At 35.7% G+C, this 20,012-nt stretch overlaps 1 protein-coding gene across 1 annotated transcript; it reads right to left on the reverse strand.

Moving 5' to 3' along the window:
- Positions 1 to 12,300: 12,300 nt before the first annotated feature.
- Osi23 (DUF1676 domain-containing protein Osi23) lies at positions 12,301 to 18,117 on the reverse strand. Its single transcript, XM_074115638.1, has 3 exons — positions 17,670 to 18,117; positions 13,640 to 13,779; positions 12,301 to 12,694 (listed from the first exon to the last, which is right to left on the reverse strand). The coding sequence occupies exons 1-3, from the start codon at positions 18,002 to 18,004 to the stop codon at positions 12,363 to 12,365; spliced, it is 807 nt and encodes a 268-aa protein (XP_073971739.1). The 5' UTR covers positions 18,005 to 18,117; the 3' UTR covers positions 12,301 to 12,362.
- Positions 18,118 to 20,012: the final 1,895 nt, after the last annotated feature.

Raw genomic sequence — 20,012 nt, forward strand, 5'->3', positions numbered from 1 at the left:
AAGAATGTTGATGACGTCATTTTTCCTGGACATATTTTCAACAATTAGCTTATAAGCTAGTAACGTCATCAAATATTGACATTGAATGCAAGTTTACATTGACGGAAACAACTATAATTTTCTACATTCTTTTACAACTACTACGATAAGGAAACTAAAAACGTGGCAAAAACTAAATAAAAAATTCACGGAAAGCGGAACCTTTATTACAACTAGTTCGATCTAGTCTAGGCCAATCAGATGACAGGACGGAAACCCAGCGAACGAAATCCGGTTCTACCGGAAGTACTCGTACTATTTTTTCCGTAGGGATTTTTCACTTTTTTTGAGATTTAATTGAAAATGGACCTAACGATTTCCTTGTATTCATAATATAAGTCGTACTTCATATTGGCCCAACAAATTTTATTTGGGAAAAAAATTTCACTTTAATGGCGCCCATTTCTAGGGGGAAAACCGGAAAACAAAAAAAAAAATCTTTTCGCAAAAGAGAAACTACCGGTCTATCAGCTGATATGCTTTAAATTAATAATTTTGTTTACATCCGTAAATCGAACCAATCGTTTTCTAGAAATCTGAAATGTTAAAAAAAATCAATTCTGTTAAGTGTTCTTTTAAATTGTAGAATGTTCTTTGGCATTTTTAACAACCTTATTTGTGCCCCAAAATCTGTTTTCCCGAAAAAATATGCTATACATGTATCGATATATCGAGCTTAGATTGAATCTTTGGTAATTATTTTGCGATCAATTCAGTAGAGGCATTACCGGGGTGATTTCGAATATCGAACGCCGCTAATTTGCAGTCGATTTCGACTATAGGAGGATCTCAAAAAACGGATATCGCCTTCTTAGTTTACAACCAAGTCTTCAGCAAGCTATATAACTTTAATCTTGACAAAATTGCGCCACACACGAAATTAAAAAGCAGGACTTCCAGTGGTACAGGGAAAAGAAAGATGTTAATCCTGGGGAAACTCTTCTGAGAAGTTGGTTTTATTTAGGGGCAATAAACAATAGTAAAAGCAAAAAAGTCCTGCTGGAATTGTGAAGCTTTATTAAAGGTAACCTAATAAAGTACTGTACTGCCCTTTTCCTGCAGGCTGAGGTATACACATAAAGCATTTAATGCAACCAATGAAAAGAGTTGGTGCGCAAAAACAGGAAGAAGTTTCAACTTAGGGAAATGTGGGCCCTAAAGTTGGGAACAGCCTAGGCGATTCATATCCAGGAGCCTGTACATCTCCAGTTAATGAGGGCTAACAGTTAAGTGGCACTTTATTGTTGTCCTTAATTCAAACATAATCTAAGCGATCGTAAAGAGCACTTACTGGAATGAAAGTAAGATTCTCTCACTTTTCTGGGAAATCCAGGACAAGGGCCGAGACTCCAGCAGGAAATACCACTTTCCAGGCTTGGTGGAAAGCGCGTCATGATTTTTCTTTTTTTAAAAAAAAAAAAATACGTAATTTACTAAAAATGGGACAACGTTTTCCCATTTCCCGGGAACGGGAAATGTAGCATGACTTTCACATCTCCTAGACATTTTTCGCAAGTTGACTTCCAAACTATTTTGTTCCTGGGTTAATTCTTGCTTGAAGAGGAGGAATTTTAGGACTTGAATTAGCATCCTTTTTAGTTTTGGGGAATTCCTTGTTCTTGAAGGGCACATTGGTTTTGTTGCCTGTATCCCTGATTAGCCGGCTCTAGCCATTCTTCCTGTAACTATAACCAGAGTATCCTGGTAAGACGTAGGACCTGTGATGCACTTCGTGGTACGCTAACCGCATAGCTAATCCCTTCCCTATATATTATTATTACTATTATTATTATTAAAATGCATAAACAATGTATAGACTTTTGACCTAAATTTTCTCCAGAACTATCTATTTTCGGAGATTCATTCATCATCAGAATCACTTTAGCTGTAGACAATTCTACTTTCGTTATAATTACCTTCCCTTCCTAGGGCAAAAGGAAGTTACAAAAAACAAAAAAAGAAAAGGGCGATAACTTTTCATCTATTGTTATTCGCCAAAGTGCCCTTTCTTTGGTATTTGGGTCTCTATTTAAAGACTAAAACAGCCAATATCTAGTCCAACGTGCCATTGTATAAACCAATCGTATTATGATGTTTGTTATACTCCTCCATTCTGCGCCGTGTGGAGGTGGTAAAAAAAACTGCACAAACAAGGGGCTTTTTATTTTATTTTTGGTCCTGACGTAGATAAAAGGAGCCGCCAGGATGTTGGATTTCAATTTCACCACTCATAATGCTAAAATTGGGCGATTACGTCTTCGACCGGAAGTAAACAAATCTATTTGATAATTACGCAGCGTAAATTGGGTCCAACTTATAACTTCCTCTTGCTAAGGGAGAATTTTTTGTATTTTAGGGCAATTCGAGAAAAGGGACTCTTTGGGTGAGGCGATAAGTTTTCTTCCTTCTGGAGCAGCGTTTTCCCAACCTGTGGTACACGAGTTGCTGGTTGGTGGTACACGAAAAATAATCAATAATGGCGAACATATTATACAGTAAAGTTGTTAATATGTACTGTAAATAAGGTTAGTCTATCTCAAGATATACTCGTACGAGAAAATATAGTAGCAAATTTATCAAGGATTAAAATTGTCTTTCATGGAGTATTTTCCCAAAACCTGAAAACACAAATGATAATTGGATTTCAACACCCCCTTCTATAGAGAAAAATTTAGGAAAAGCTACATCATTATTGATAAAAAGATTAAGAAAATTTAATAGAATTATCATGTGACAGAACTTAAATGATAACTATGTAAAGATCTGCTTAAAGAGACTTGATGGTAATAGAGTAAGCTCTACACAAGCAACATTAAATCTAATTGGTACTTACAGGTAGTTGAGTGCTTAAAAGAAATTAATTTAGAAGATTAGGGCACAAATATAATAATCCTAAAGAAGAACTTTGTAAATTAATTAATAATTTTTGAAGAGAGAAAAATATGTACGCAATTTATTAACTATTTAAAAATAGTTTTAAAACTAAGATCTTACACTTTACGAAGTTTATAAAGTGAACATGAACTTGGAACTCCTTTGCAACTGATACATTGGTATCTCTATACAAATAAAGATGATAATAATAGAATAACACACTCGGAATAACAAGTGGTACAATTTAGCATGATGTACTACCAAGTGGTATGGTGAGCTAAAAAAGGTTGGGGAACGCTGTTCTAGAGGACCATTTCCGTGTAATATAGTACCTTGTTGTCTAGCAGCCATATTGGAAGTAAAGTAAAGTAATTGCCTACTTTTTCAGGCGGGGCTTAACGTCCAACTACCAAATTAGGTGTCGTGAACGAAGGCGACTAGTAAACATACTTTACTATAAATTTCTCGTATTAACCATTAAATAAAATACAAGGCCTAGAGACAGGGAATCGAACCCACTAAACCAACAATACATCTTAGCTTTGCGGGTCTAGTATCTTAACCGCTCGGCTATCGTGGCGCCTACATATTGGAAGGATGAACATTCTATAAAGTCTGACTTTAGTGTTCACCTCACTTCTTTCATATACTTCAAGAAGCTGCAGGAATCGCCTGGAATGGGGGAGCCATAATGCTTTTACTGATTTCCAAAGAACCGTTGTGGATTACATCGAGTTTTTGAGCCAAGTTAGGTTAACTACCCGTTCACCTTGAAATCAGTTCAAACTGACTTGGAAGTACTCTACCCGAAAGAAGATCTTCGTAACCTCCAAACTCCAGTTCTCCTCGGTGGTTTAAAGGCGTACTACTGGTGTACGCATCTTCCACAGATCTAGACTTATTCTTCAAGTAACTGAATTTATTTTAGCAATATTTGTGGAAGATATAAATTTATTTTTTGTTTTCCTCCTTTATATAAAGTGACAAGTTTCGACAAGAACACTTGTATGTTTATGAAGAATCTCCAATATATTTCATTGTCACTATCGATTTATGTGACAGGAACAGAGGCATTGTTGCCTAATTACACCCACCTGTATGGTTATTCATGCTTCATTGCATTCTTATGATTGGATAACTGTCACTATTTAGTTACATAAAAACATTGCACTTGTTGCTGGGAAAGACACAAATGTCATTTGCATTTTTCCTTAGTAACATTTTTTTTTTAAATCGTGTAACATTAATTAGCAACAGGTTGTTTGCTTTGTAGCTCACCTGGATGTTGTTCTTTGTAATTAATTCTGAGATGCTGATTATGGTTTTTTTTCTTGTTTCTGTTAAAATACTGGCATTTCTGGAATCAACACAGTTTTAAGTATTTTCTATCATCATACTCATCATTTCTCGGGAACCATTTCCTTTTGTTTGTTAAGCCCCAAACTTCCGGTCATCACCCCCCCCCCCCCACAGTGTGCGGAATTAAAATCAGACAATGACGTGGTATAGACGTCAAACGCAGGGCAAAACAACCACAAGTTTACAAAGTCGTGATAGTCACTGCATGCGACTGACTTTTTCTGCAATCTCTGGAGGAGCTTGAGATTACCAGAGCATTCTGTGCTCATTCAAAATCTTGCACCGCTTCATGTTCATGCATTGCTCTAGTTAACTAGGGACGCCAAGAGCTTTTACAAGGAAGAAAAGAGCTTCTTGAATTCTGTGCAAAATGAAATCATGCTCTTACTGGAGGTCTGAATCTCTGTCTAAGGTAAAAACAGCATTGCCCAACGGTTGAGAGCTTCTATTTGTGTACGTAATTCCCCAATCTCTTATGCGGAGACCAAACATGTACCAATCACTTATCATTTGGTTGACTCCCACCGCAGTTCTATTGGTAAGATAAAGGAAACATCCCACCAAATAATATTCTTATTGTATTTTATTAAAATTTCGAGTTTTTATAGTTAATGGACAATTTTATATTTTTCACAACGAGTATACACGTCGAACGCACTTAACAGATTAAACTTTACGATTCTCTTTGGTTTCGAAACATTTCTTAAGAGAACATTGATTTTAGTAAGATTACGGAGTGAAGCTGCGATGTTATAATTCTATAATATCCCTTTTATTACGATAAGAAAATTTAATATGTAAATGGCAATACCGTGTTTCCACAGCATTTTCTATTTTCTTTTTTTTTCCTTTTTAATAATAAAATCTAATTTATAAGATTCTAAGTCTGGAACATTATCCAGACCTAATACTATAACCCTAGCTCGGAAAATGAAAAAGCCAATGTGAATAAATGGGCTCTCACGATTATGAAAAGCACAATTTTCTTTTATTTGAAACTCCATTTTTTATTAATACAATATTAAAAACGTATGTTTTAACAAAAAAGAAAATTAGCCCAGGTGAAAAATGGAACAAATTTTCCACTGGAAGAAAATTTTCGTAGGTTAGAACTAGGAAAAAGTGGGAAGGACTTGTTGTTAATAGAAAAAAAAGGAAAAGTGTGGAAATAGAGAGAGAGAGAGTGAGAAAAGCTCGGAAAATGAAATGAAGAAATCGGTTTGAAGGAAAAGCGGTGGGCGGGGGAGATTTTCAGTGAGGTTATGCGCTAATTTGATTGGCTCCAGAAGGTTGTAAATCCTTTTACTACGTATTGATTTAATAAACACAGAATCTACACTAAGCTAATCGATTTTATCGTTCGATATATATTTTTAATTCATGATTTATTGTATTTCACGCTTTCATCCATCATGAGATGTACACTTTGGTGTTGATAGTTTAATTTAATTCTCCAATTTAATTGGGTACTGTAGATCTACAGTACACTTTGCAGTCCATTAGAGCGATCTGATTGGCTAAATAGACGATGGACGTAAAGGTTTTTAATGAAATTCCCTCCTTATTTCTCCCGCCAATATTTATTACTAAAAATTGTGCAACTTATTAATTTTATAGGCTCCGCTTTAATGGTATTAATTCACCCACGAACTTATCTTTACAAAGTACCAGGTTTTTATGTCTTGTTTACTTTCGACATAAAATAACACACTAGCCCACCTAACTTTTAACCAGTGTTGACTTTATTAATATAACCTTAACTGCTATAGTAAATATCATTATGGCGGTGAAGAATATATTATAATAGTGCTCTTGTCTTTTATCAATTTTGCCAACATACTACAATCACATTGTCTGTTAAGTACATACTGTATTATAACTAAGGAACGGATTTTTATGTATTTAAAAATGCCAAATATTTAATTAAAATATGCATTTATTTTCGTCAATTATGTGGAAAATATGTGATTTTCTTAAAATATTTTCTGGAATATTTAAGTAAAATGGACATTTTTTTTTATGAAAATGGAATTTTTTTGGGGGGGGGGACAAGTGATAATTATTTATACAAGAAAAGAACATTTTTACAATTTATAATAATTTATTAGGAACAAAATAATTTGTTTTTACAAGTTATAATGATTTATACAACAAAGAACATTTTTACTATTTATAAAAAGATGTGTTAAATTTTCAATTTTGAAAACTTCACTCTTCGAAATTGTTTGCAACCACATGAAATTTCAAATGTTGGAACGTAAAGTGACGACGATCTGGGCGTAAGATGGACTTGTAACGACTAAAAGATCGTTCAACATCTACAGATGTTATAGGTGCCTTGCTGAAAGAAGTTATCTCGTTGGTTGTAAAGGGTACACGATGTTCTGAGGTGACTTCTGTTCCACTGATAATATCAGAAATCTGGCAGATGGTCTCCCACCCTTTGTTCTTGCTCAGTACTTCTACCAGTTTTGATCTGATCAGATCTCCCTTACTCCCAGGTATTCCTTCCACCTTTTCGATGACTTTTTTTTAACGTTGGACACGTTTTCTGTCAGTCGAACATTTTGGGACTCAAGTTGGGTAATGGCTTGTGCAATAAATACGCAATTGTCAGAAATGAATGCAAGGTCGTTCCTTAAATTAAGGTTTCTCGAATAAAGACTTGGCTGTATTTATCGCTACTGCTTCGTCTTCGAGATGTGACAATTTGTTGTCACAAGCTGTGCAGTACAAAATGTCTCCATCACTTCGAAAAAGTTCTGCTGGAAACTCGCGAAGATATTTAGCAACCAGTTGTTTGTTTGAGGCCGATGTTCGTGGCATTTCACCCAAAAAAAGAATACACTAAGTGACCGAACGAAATGAATTGGACACTTCAACGAACGAGCTGAAAGAACAGACAACGTCAGACAACTTCAAAGAACTAACAAGTGCCCGTCACTGTTTAGCAGCATTCTGTGTAAATTACAATAACCATTGTACCCACTGTGATTCACAGCACTACAGTCTGTGGTTCACAGTTCCTGTCAACCACCTTCCAATTATGAAAATATGCCCAAAATGAAAAATATGAAAAAATATGTACATATTTTGATTAAATATGTAAAAATATTTATTTATTTTAATCAAATATGTATAAATATGCGATAACATCCAAATATGTGGAAATATGTGAAATAAAAGTAGACTCAAACGGCTTAAAAAGTGTCAGTATGAATACTTCTACTTGAAAAACGTCTGTAAATTGCCTAGAAAAAAATATGTAAATACATACGAATCCGTTCCCTAATTATAACCTACTTGGAATAACCTTTCTATGAAGGGAAAACGATTTGTTAGGTTGGCAATGCCTAATATCTGAGTGCTATATTTTTTACTTCTTTTTTTAGAAATACCATTTATGGTATTTTTCTCTTTTTTTTAGAAAAATGTTTTAAATAAAATTCAGTGCATTAAGTCGGAGTTCTTTTTAAGAATATTCTATTAAATAAAGCGGTTGGCCAATTTTTAACTATAACCTCTTAAAAGACATCTATTACCACCAAAATATCAACTTTAACCTATTTTACGTTTTTGAGTTTTGGTAAATACCACACAAACAAACCTATCAATAAAAACCGCTTTAGGGGACTTCTAAACGTGTATTTCAATCCGTGTGAGGGCTCAAATCCGGATATTTGTTCGGATTTAGCGGACATTTAACACATTTATTTTCGCAGAAAATATAATCCTTGGAAATTTTCTCTAATAATAATATTTTTCTTGATAGGTTAAGGAGAAAATAAAATCTAATTTTCTTTCTTCAGGACAAGAATTTTTTTTTTTTCTGTAAGTTTTCCTTTTCTTTTTTTCACTACTTTCCACCTAACTAAGATAAATAGGAAATGTTACGTGTGTGGAAAAGCGGGAAATAGAGAGATGGTGGTAAACAGGAAAGTTGGTGGAGAGCTCTTTAGCTTTTAGCGCTAAGTGAATAATTAGTTGGTGAAAAGTCGGGAAAAAGAAAAACCTAATCGTGGAAATGGAGGGAAATCTTTACTTTTTAGGTAAGACTTTTTCAGTATTGTACTGTTTTCCCAGCCGGGACTCCTTCCATTTTCCTCAGGAACTCAGGAGAGTGTATCATGTCCGCCATGCTAAAACTCTAAAAATGATTTGTGAATACGAACTTTTACAGGACTTCCTGTAATTACGATTCTTGAGTTATTGTCTTACAGGAAATATATTTTAGCCCTTATCCTAAAAAAACTTATTCAAATCAAAAATTTTGATATAAATATCAAGTTTAGAGAAAATGTAGAAGACTTTATCAAAAAAAAAAAAAACATCTCCAAAAAGTGAGAAATCCATTGCGTAATACGATACTTCCGGTCGTTCTGGAATTTTTTTTCGTTCATGGAATTTAATCAAAATATTTAATCGCCCTCTATACGAGGTGTGGCTATTAAATAACGAGACTGATGCTGCTACAGAAGAATTATGCATACGCCAAATCCTAACGACCGCGACAGCTGTGCAGCTTAAAGCCTTCTCTTTCGATTGTGCAGCGTCTCACGTGTTTGTAGAGAAATCTGTGTCTGACCGGAACCGTCCGTTTGTGTAAGAGGTGTTAGTTTCGTTTTGCCGAAAACATGATACTACACATGCGTAGTAGAGCAACGAATTGTCGTGAAATTTCACATCAAAACTTGGGTAAAACCGCTACTGAAACTTATCTTTTATTAAAAGAAGTTTATGGCGATGAATGTTAAAACACGTGCGCGAGTTTTTGAGTGGTTCAAGCGTTTCCAAGAGAGGCCGAGAAGACGTCGGAGATGATGACCGCCCGGGTCGCTCTTCCTCGTCCAAAGCGGATGAAAATATCGATTATAATTAATCAACATTACTACCGGTGAGGTGCTTGCTCAACTCCGTGAAAGAGTAAGGAAAAAAACGGACCCGATTTGTGGAAGAACAAGTCACGGGGTTCTCCATCAAGTCAACGCGCCGGCTTACACTATCAAGACGTTTCTAGCCAAGTACAACATCCCAGTTTTTTAGGCCATCCGCCTTATTCGCTTGACCTGACCCCATGTGACTTTTATCTGTTCCTCCAAAGTCAAATCTACATTAAAAGGAACACGATTTCAGTCCGTTGATGGTTGTGAAAGAAAAAGCAGCACGCGTCATGCAGGAGCTTATAGAAAAAGACTTCCAGCACTGTTTCGAACAATGGTAAATTCGCATGGAGCGTTGTAGGGATAGGAGTGGGGTGTATATTGAAGGTGATAATAACCTAAATATGTATGAATTTAAAATAAAATGTCTTACAGCAATAGTCTCGTTATTTAGTAGCCACACCTCGTAATATAAAGCACTCAGAGAGGTACATTTTACCTTCTCTGTTGTATGCTGTACCCAAAACTAAGTTCTATATTGAAATGGTCCATTAGAGGAAGAAGTGTGTCTTGATCTTTTACTTCCGGTATCTAGTAGGACAGCAGAAAAAAGTAAATGTTCCATGCAGTTGGTTCGTCAATAAATCTAACCAATTTCCTTTCCAGCAACGTCCATATTATGTTCTCCACGGGAAATACTATGCTTATTTGTACTTTAGGGAATGTAAGGACTTCAAAGGGAGCTTTCAGGGCTGCTTTGATTGGTGACTAAGTCCCCGCTTGTTTGTCTCATTCTAATTTTCTTAACGCCTTTGATCTGTATCCACTCTTTCAAAAAAGAATAACTAAAAGCGACTTAAAGCCTCTAAAATTGGTAATTCTATTTTCTTTTTTCCAATTTTCCAAACCAATTTCTCTCCCTTTTTAAAAGGTAATTATGGCATAAAGGTACGACGGTAAAGTAAGCTCAGATTGAAGTTTAAAGTAACTTAACAAGCCCACCTTTGCTTGATGTCTTAAATTTCGATTTTAACTTACTTCCTGTTGGTTTTTAAAGTTTCAAATGCCTGAAAGGAAATTCCCCTTCTGGGAAACACACGACTTCCTACCTCCTCGAATACATGGAACTCCAGTAGATAGTGGGAAAACTAGTAGTTTTCTTACTAAGTTTGAAAAAAAAAGGTCTGCCCACCTATCAGACTGGGTCTAGTTTCCAAAATGATGACGTCGAACTGGTTGGTGACCAGAATTACCCGCAGCAAAAGGGGGGGGGGGTGACGGCAGGAAGTACTTGATACAACTTCCTGTGACTTTTATCGGTCTTCCCCCCCCCCCGTTAGAATGACTCTCTTCTCTACAGGGGAATCTAGGAGACCTCAATAAATGAACTTCCGGTGTAAACCTGTAACACTTCCTCTTACCAAGGTCAAATCGAATGAAAATTCAAATTTGAAGAATAGCAATAGCGGAAAATCGTTTGAGTGACATGTCAGAGAGGAAATTGAGGAAATCTATATTTCAATCACACTTCCAGTGGGTGAAAATGACAGGACGATTTGCGGCTGGTCTCATCCTATTTCGTCACTTCCTGTCATTGAAATTGTTTTAGATAAATGTTATTTTATTTCATTCATTTTTGCAAAAATCATTTCAAATTAAAATATTTTGTCTTTATTTTAAAAATACTGTTTCATTTTCTCTCCTCTATAGTGAGCAGATTGATCTAGATCGTGACAAAATTTTCCAAATTCAGTTTTCACCGGGAAAACCCTCCGCTGACGTATAACTATAATTTTCCACTTTTACGTACTACTCAAAGGATCTCCATAAAAAACGGATATTTCCATAAGAGAAAAGAAAAATCATTACAGCCTGAGAAAATGCGCCCTCTCCCCCGGAATAGGAAGTGGGAAAAAGCAAATGAGTGTATTGGTATTTCCGGATCGAGGGATTTCCGTCGCTATCTTTCTGTCGTTTTCCATAAGAAGAGGTACCAAAACAAAAAAAAAAATTTAAGTGCAAATTTTCTGGTTTTTCAGCTAGTTTTCTCAAATCAGGCGGGGCTAAGCGTCCAACTACCAATTAGGTGTCGTGGACAGAGGCGACTAGCAAACATACTTTACTATAAATTTCTCATATTAACCATTAAATAAAATCAAAGGGCTAGACTAGTCCGCAATACATCTTAGCTTTGCGGGTCTAGCCTATAACCGCCTAACATACTTTACTATAAATTTCTCATATTAACCATTAAATAAAATACAAAGGCTAGACTAGAACCGCAATACATCTTAGCTTTGCGGGTCTAGCCTATAACCGCCTAACATACTTTACTATAAATTTCTCATATTAACCATTAAATAAAATACAAGGGCTAGACTAGAACCGCAATACATCTTAGCTTTGCGGGTCTAGCCTATAACCGCCTAACATACTTTACTATAAATTTCTCATATTAACACAATAAATAAAATCCAAAGCCTAGACACCGGGAATCGAACCTACTAACCAACAATACATACGAGTATTAGCTTCGCAGGTCTCGTCTCTAACCGATCGGCTATCGTGGCGCCTCTAGTTTTCTCAAATCATTTCCCTAACTATCCCGTTTTTTTTGAGGATTTTCCCCCCTCTCTTAAAGTTTCATAAAATCCTATTAAATATACGTAAATTGGAATGCAAAAGTATTTTCATTTGTAAATCAGTTTCCAACTTTGTGAGCGCAGTATGATGGAAATTATTTATCGAATTGAAAAGTCAGTTTTAATTAATGACCTAGCTGGGAAATCCCAAAGGATATATGGTAATTAATTACCCTTGCACACATGTAAGGGACATAATTGGCTTCCCTCGCTGGAACTGGGTTACTGGGACATTAACTCTCTCATTCATTGGAAATCCCTTTTAGATTTTCAAAAAACATTTCTCTCGTGCAGTTTCACAGATTTCCCTAATATACCGCGCGGCTTCTTCAGATAGATCTACTTTGGAAACAGGTGTGCTAGTTCATAAGGAAGATGTTTTCTATCACCAAAGATTTATTACGCCAGAATCCTGCGGTAATAATAAATCATAAAGAGAAGAACAAATTTAATAAATAATTTATTTTATTTTTTATTCACAAATAAATTAAAATAAAGTAACAGCATTTCATGGAAACGAGGACTTAGTTTTGATTTAGCAAAGAGGTTACATTAATGTTTTGTTTCTTTAACCTTTCTTCAACAATGGCATGAGTCCGTGGTGCGGGTGGCTAGCAAATGCTGCCGTCATGGGAGCTTCAGAGCTGCGATGATGGAAAGCCAAATGATGGAGCAAAGCATTGCTGGTGGGCGCGTGATGATGATGATAGTCGAGTTCGCTGGTGATCCGTCGATAGCCGCTCATGATGGACATCAAGAAGGCGATCTTGGCCAGCAACAGTGCCTTGCCGCCGATCATGGCCATGAATTGAAAGCCTAACGGCACTAGAAATGCGGACATCATCATGAAACCGGCCACCATCATTGGAAAAGCTCTACGATAGTGATGACGTCGTCTGCCTGCAACATTTTTTTTTTTTGCCAATTGAAATATTGTGTAATAAACAGGAATTTGAAATTACTTCCTGTTTTACGTGTTCTAAACAGGAAATATTACGAGAGGCAAAATTTTGGATTTTACTTTTTTTCTCTCTAAATACAATTTTGAGATCAGTACGGGAATGAACCTTTCTCTTACGTGTATTGTAACATAACCTAATGGTAAAAACCTAAAATTGTGGTTACAAAAGGTTTTGAGTCTAATGAAGCGGTGACAGGGAACAAAAATTCTGGAATCACATTTCAGAGATGGAATCTATTCCCAGGAAAAACTAAAAAAGTAGGGACTAGAATAGATTGGTTTCAAAACCGCTCATCGAACCTGATCAATTAGTTATCGATAAAGAACAATCACTCAGTCCAAGGTTGGTTGTACATCTTCTTCGTAATTACCTCCAAACGGGGAGTCTGTGATTAGTCCCCCCCCCCCGCTAACTCACACTATCGACCAATACTGGGGCGTCATTTTACTGTAGGCTATAGTTAATCGTGTGTTACGTCATTAGGCAATTCTTACGTCACATTTCCTCCATGTATTGCATGAGGTAAATGCGAGGTGACATTAAGCCCAATCTTTTAAGAGTGTGACTTCAGGCCCCTTGGTGCTCCCCATAGGAACACAGAACACATTCACTGGTGTGTACCCTTTCATGACTTCCCCTTAAATTGATGGCCACCAGCTGTATCCTTGTCCTGATTGAGTCTGTGCACTGGAGATGGTTCCCAGGAAGTGTGACTTCATGAAGCACTACTTAGTAGGCTACTTTGTTAAGCCCAAGGGAATTTAATCCAATTTTTAGCTAGGAAATCCAAGGATAGCCAAGAATTCTTGCAAAGAAGTGGCTAGTCCACCCCTTCAATAGGCAGAGTAAAGAGGTTTCCTTTACAAACTGATGATTTGCTTACCTTCTACTTGATCCTGTTTCACGGTGAGTGACGATAGATCCACCTTAAAGGCATGAGTCTCCAGAAGGCCGTACACTCTCTTGTAGACTGAAGAGTAGAGGTCTTCATTGATGGCATCTTCTTTAGATCTTCCTACCTCACTTCATTCCAAGAATTTAAAAAAATAAATAAATAAATAACGGAAATATCATTAATGTAATGGAAGAAATTATTGCGGTTGTCGTAAGGCTTTTGTGGTTTTCGTGTGAAAGGGAGGATAACGATTCTCTGATCCTAAGGGATGAACCCAATACAAGAAAGAATGACGTATCAGAATCTCTTCTCAAAATAAATTTATCGAGACTTCCCGTCAAGTGAATTGCAGTTGATTGATTTGAGGAAGACCTCAAAAAATCGATATTTCTTATAAAAACTTGAAATCGGACATTTGATGCGATCGCAATACTTCCCTCACTTATTAAGAGAGCAAAGAAAGAAAGAAAAAAAAACTCAGTGAAATGTAACATCTGTTCATGGAATTTTGGTTGCACTGAACTTTCGGTAAAAAAACACAAACATTCGTAATATTCGAACTAAATGTTGTGCTTGTTTTAAAAACGAATTCGGTATATTATCCTAATAAATTACGAACTAAAGACATTAAATTTCCTACCTAGGGTGAAGGGACCAGTAATTGACTGGGCACCAGTAATTGACATACCAGAAATAAACTGGTTTTATAAGGGATATGAGCCGTTTTTAGTGGTGATTCTTTCAGTTTCGTTATTGAGAAGCCTTTGGGCAGGAGTTCCAGAAAAATATTAATTATTAGAAGGTTCCTTGGTATCAGTGGAAGGTTATTTGTGTTAAAAGTTCAAAATCAAGGAAAAAACAAGCCGTTGCTAAGGAGGATTGATAAGAAAATAATTTTTCTTTTTTCTTATTTTTCGTTTATTTGTTCATATATTCGTGTGGTTATCAATGTTCTGTTATAATTAGTATTACTTGTAGCTTTCATTTATGTAGTTTTTTTTTTAATTATAAGAAGCATTGAGGATTAAAATGGGGCTGTCAATCACTGGTCCTTGAAACGGCAATTTGCCCAGTAATTGACATACATGTCAATTACTAGTCCTACAGCTTTTTTGTTTGAGACCAGTGATTGACTTCCTGGGAAAATGGTAAGATAGGTTGATAAATTTTATTATAATTAAAATTCAATACATTGTAAAATAAAATCATTGATAAAAATCGGCAATATAAAATAAATAGTAAAACTTCCAACAAAATATGTTTAAATTAATGAATTAGCAAATGTACGCCTTATTTCAAGAGGGCATGCAGAATGATTATCCTGTTGAGATCAGCAATGTATGAACAATAAACTGGAATAGTCGAGATCGCCGAACAGTTTCACGAGGCCAACGTGACTGATAAAAACGACGCCCACTTATCGGAGTTTGAAAATCTCTCATTCTCCCTCAGTTTTGGGTCCTTGCCACATGCCAAAGAAGAAATGGAGGAAATGGCTGAACCATAGAATTCCATCAAATAAAACGGCCAGGGGAAAAATGAAGCTCCCTCAAGAGAAGTACCAGGTGCGAAATTAAACATAAGTGGAGAAGTTGGTGACTTTGTGATGTTACACATTACTTACTTTTTAATCTAGTTTTTTTTATTGATGTTTCATTTATTTATTACTGTTGTAAGTGCGAATGCTTACAACCTGAGGCGGGACGCGATGAACGTGCACACAATGTATATATAAATGAGCCCAAGAGGTAACTCAGTAATAATAAACAATCAAATACTGTTTAGATGCAGAAAATAAGAATGAATTACATTCAGATAGTTTGGTTTCGAAGCAAATGACACTGGCAGCACAGATTGTGGAAAATATTAGCGAAGCGCTCCAAAAGAAGGGAAGCGTAGGAGAAATTTTGTTCACTAGAAAGCACCAACAACTCGAACCCAAAGACGCGTAGATGCCATCAGTAGCAACGTTATAGGCGGAATGGATAAATCAAGGATGTGACCACATAGTCTAATCGGAAGTAGAGAGTTTGGTAAAGTGAGAACCAAAAAAAAAATTCCCAAAAAGAGGTTTAAGTAACAAAATATTTAGCGGAAACTTGGAAGGATAAGAGAGCGGAAGAGTTGAGAGAAAGAGATAAAAGCGAGCCGACAGACATTGTGTACGATCTAACAAGCATGTTAGCTAATATCTCCTTGGTACTATTGAAAGTAAGGGCTGTTATTCAAATTACCTGTCTTGGCTTAAAACTGTCCAGTAGGACAGTTGTGTAAGGGTTGGTCGTCAAAAACTGCACAAAAAAGCGTAATGTTGAAAAATATTAGATTATTAGGTTTGCCTATTTAAAAACTGATTGTAATTAATTATGAATAAGACCGATTTTTGTTATAAATCCAATTGAAAAAGTGATTTAGGTGATTTAAGTGATTTATTTAGATTTAAAAGTGATTATGAATGCATATCTTATGTCGTTTCATGAATATATTTGTATGTCAATTACTGGTCCCACCCCATGTCAAACACTGGTTCCACCGAAAATTCGGTATGTCAATTACTGGGTCATTGACATACTTCCAAAAAAAATCATTTTTGGTTGACATAAAGATCGAATTTACTGCTTTTAAAATATTAATAAAATAAAATACATCCTACTGGAGCGGTACAATTTTACAACCTACACCTGGAGCCAAAATAACGGAAGTTATTCTACCTTAAACTCGAATTTTTTCTTAAGCAGTCAATTACTGGTCCCTTCACCCTAAATATTTCACAATAGGAAGTTATAAACATTACAGCTCTCTTCAAGGTCATCAGGTCAGTTTATTAATGACGCTGTTAATCAGCTGATAATTATAAATTTTATCATTAATTTAATAACTAGTTGAATGAATCAGCTGAACTATTTTTAGCCATTGTAAATAATTACTATAATCTTCAAGATGCTATTCTCTACACCCTCAGATTTCACAACTTTTTTTAAACCTCTTTGTTATTGTATTATGTACACTTAAATTACGCTCAGAGGGAAGCCTAAACTAACCTCTCCTCTTGAACTCGTAAAAAAAAATCGATTTTCTTAAATAAATGATACAATTAAAAACTTATCTAATTACATGTATGCGATTGTTGTACTAATTTTAATGAAAACCTTAATATATTAAGTTGAAAATTAAAGACATTTTCAAGATTAAAATCATAAAAATGTGAAAAAATCGATTAATCGAGTAAAGTGGACAGTTCATGTTGTTGATTAATGTGGCCAAAAATCGTCATGGTAACGCGACTAAATTAAATACCAAATTTTGATTTTTTGTTTTCTGTTGCTTTTCCGTTTTTAAACTTTGTTGACCATGTCAATTCAAGGTCACACTTACTCTTTCTTACATTGGAAGCCGATAAAAAAAATTAAATTGATTTTACTCACGAGAGTATTTTACTCACATTAAATAAACTCTAATATTTTAGGATTCTTCACTCAACTGCTTGTTCTGACGTCAGTGGAAATTATTAATTATTTGCATCTAAGATATATTAATGAAAATTAAATCAATCGAAACTTCTGTCGTTATAACCACATTGTAAACACTAGTTCTCGTTCGATCACCGAAGTTAAGCAACATCGGGTGACCGTCTCAGAACACAGTGCTTACTTATTTGTTGTTACCTTTGATATTAAAGTAAAGTAATGCCTATTTGTTTAGGCATTCTTTACATCCAACTAGGTTTCGTGGACGAAGACGACTAGAAAACAGAATTTACTATAAATCTCTTTTATTAACCATTAAATAAAAAATCAAGGCCTAAAGACCGGGAATTGAACCCAGTAAACCAACAACACACATTAGCTGCACACGTCTCGCCTCTAACCGCTCGGCTACCGTGGCGGTGCCTGTTTTGATATTACAAGTACTTATGGTTCAGCTAGCGGACCTTCCCATATTGTTCCCAAATTCACAGAAAATTCTACCGGAAGTGGAAAAATAAGAGGAAATTTAGACAAAATAAATCTTAACTCACTTTTCCGTGAAATTTCTCTCCTTAACCAAAGACAGATACTCGTTAATGGATAACTTGTGTTCACTGAACGCACCATCTAGGCTAGTTAGTATAACTTCTTTAACACAATTCTTCATACGTATCAAGGAAACCTGATAGTCTTCGTCATTTGTATTAAAAGCATCAGTTTTCTTGCGGCAATCGATCAATGTTCTTTGTATTTCTTTTAAGATTTCTTTATACCAAGGTAAATCACTTCTTACCGGTTCATTAACTTGAGAACTGTTCACATTATAGGTTAGAATTATCCATACAATTAGTAAGGTTACTGATTTAAACCATAATCGATTAGACATTTTTTTTTCCAGTTCGATAATTGATTGAATTTATGAAAGATTTGTTTTAGAGAATAACACTGAAAAAAACACGCGATTCACACAAGTGAAGTTAACATCACATCACTGTACAAGTGAAACTATTTCTGCTTGGAATGCAATGTCCGTCTGTTTGTTTAAAAAACTTTGGGCAGGTGGTAGGGAGGATTTATAATTTTCTAAAATGATAATTACCCAGTTTTGTCCGTTTGTACGGTTGGGTGTAGTTGTGGGCAAGGTCCTCCAAGGCATTTGGTGCGGAAAGCCATGCCATTATCTGTCATACATACTACGGCGGTCTCCCGCCCCCACTCCTTGTCACTGGGAGAATAGGTGACAGTGTTTTGGTCACCTGTGAACCGTAAGTGAAGGCTTTGATGTGGCCACTCCTGGACATGTATAACAGAGGTCTGCCTCTTAATAGCGGACATTGTTTGACAGAACCGGCGAGATTACAAACATGATCACAGTTTCCTGAACTCATACAGATAGTTTGGCATGCTAATTCTAGGTCTGACCGGAAACCCATGTGTTGATTTATGTACATTCTCTGAGGTATGTACCATGTTCATCCCCACTCCTCGCCAACTTACTGGACTAAGTATTGCCAACATGGCTCCGAAGTATCCGCTTTTAAAGCCCCCCCGAGATGTGTTTCAGATTTCTTCTTGACTACCAACTAATTGCTATGAACTTATTAGTATCAAATGTCTTAAAACCAGTTAAGGGTGGAATTTAGTTTTTAAAAAAAAACCCACAGTGTGCGGAATTAAAATCACGACAATGACGTTTATACACGTCGAACGCAGGGCAAAACAATCAAAAGTTTACAATAGTCGTAATAGTAACTGCAAGCGACTTTTTCGGCAATCTCTCTCAGGGGCTTGAGATTACCAGAGCTCATTCTGTGCTCATTCAAAAATCTTGCACCGCTTTACGTATGCATTGCCTCTAGTTAACTAGGGGCGCAAGAGCTTTTTTACAAGGAAGAAAAGAGCTTTTTGAATTCTGTGCAAAATGAAATCATGCTCTGAATCTCTATCTAAGGTAAAAACGGCATTGCACCAGGGTTTGAGAGCTTCTATTTGTGTGCGTAATTCCCCACTCTCTAATGCGGAGACCAAACCTGTACCAACCACTTATCATTTGGCTGGCTCCCTCCACCCCCCCCCCTCCGTATGAAATACTTGGCAGTTCTATTGGTAAGATAAAGGAAACATCCCACCAAATAATATTCTTATTGTATTTTATTAAAATTTCTAGTTTTTATAGTTAATGGCAATTTTACATTTTTCACAACGAGTATACACGTCGAACACCCTTAACAGGTTAAAGGAAATCTCGAGTTTACAGGAAATGCAAGCGCCCAGAACGACTTTATTGAATTTCCCGTAATTTCTTAGGCAGTCCTAATGGGCGGAAAAGATTTGAAAATACTTCATGTTAGGCTAATCATTTTTTTTTTTAGGCAATATTGATCTCTGTTAAGTTCCGGTGGAGCCGCGACGTCATGCTCCCATTAAGCGCGTCCTTTTATTACAATATAATCTATCTAATTATAATAAGGTACAGACAAAAAAAAAACTATTTGTCTAACATAAAAACTCTTAGATTAAAGAAAAATTAATTACGTAAGAGAATGACGTGTGAGTTAATACTCGACTTTATTATTGTTCAACAGGTTGTTGAACCTGGTTAATACCCTTTCTGTCGTCGGATATTAAAAGTGCCATTTTAGTCTCAATTTGTGGTTGAATCATTTTCACACTATTAAAAGTTATTTTTGTTTTTAATCTGATTCAGTGAATATCGCAATGATTTATTTACGAACATTTGTAACCAGATTGTAAGATAATGTAAACAAAATTTAAAATATTTGAATACTTAACTAATTTGATCTAAAGTTAGCGAGGCAAAAATGATCTCTCAGATATTTTAAGTAACGATAGTGCATTCCAAATCCCACAATTTTGAATTCAATTGAAAAAGT

The sequence above is a fragment of the Rhodnius prolixus genome, unplaced genomic scaffold, assembly GCF_049639745.1.
Source record: "Rhodnius prolixus isolate KJV_2025 unplaced genomic scaffold, Rpr scaffold_13, whole genome shotgun sequence".
Classification (NCBI taxonomy): domain Eukaryota; kingdom Metazoa; phylum Arthropoda; class Insecta; order Hemiptera; family Reduviidae; genus Rhodnius; species Rhodnius prolixus.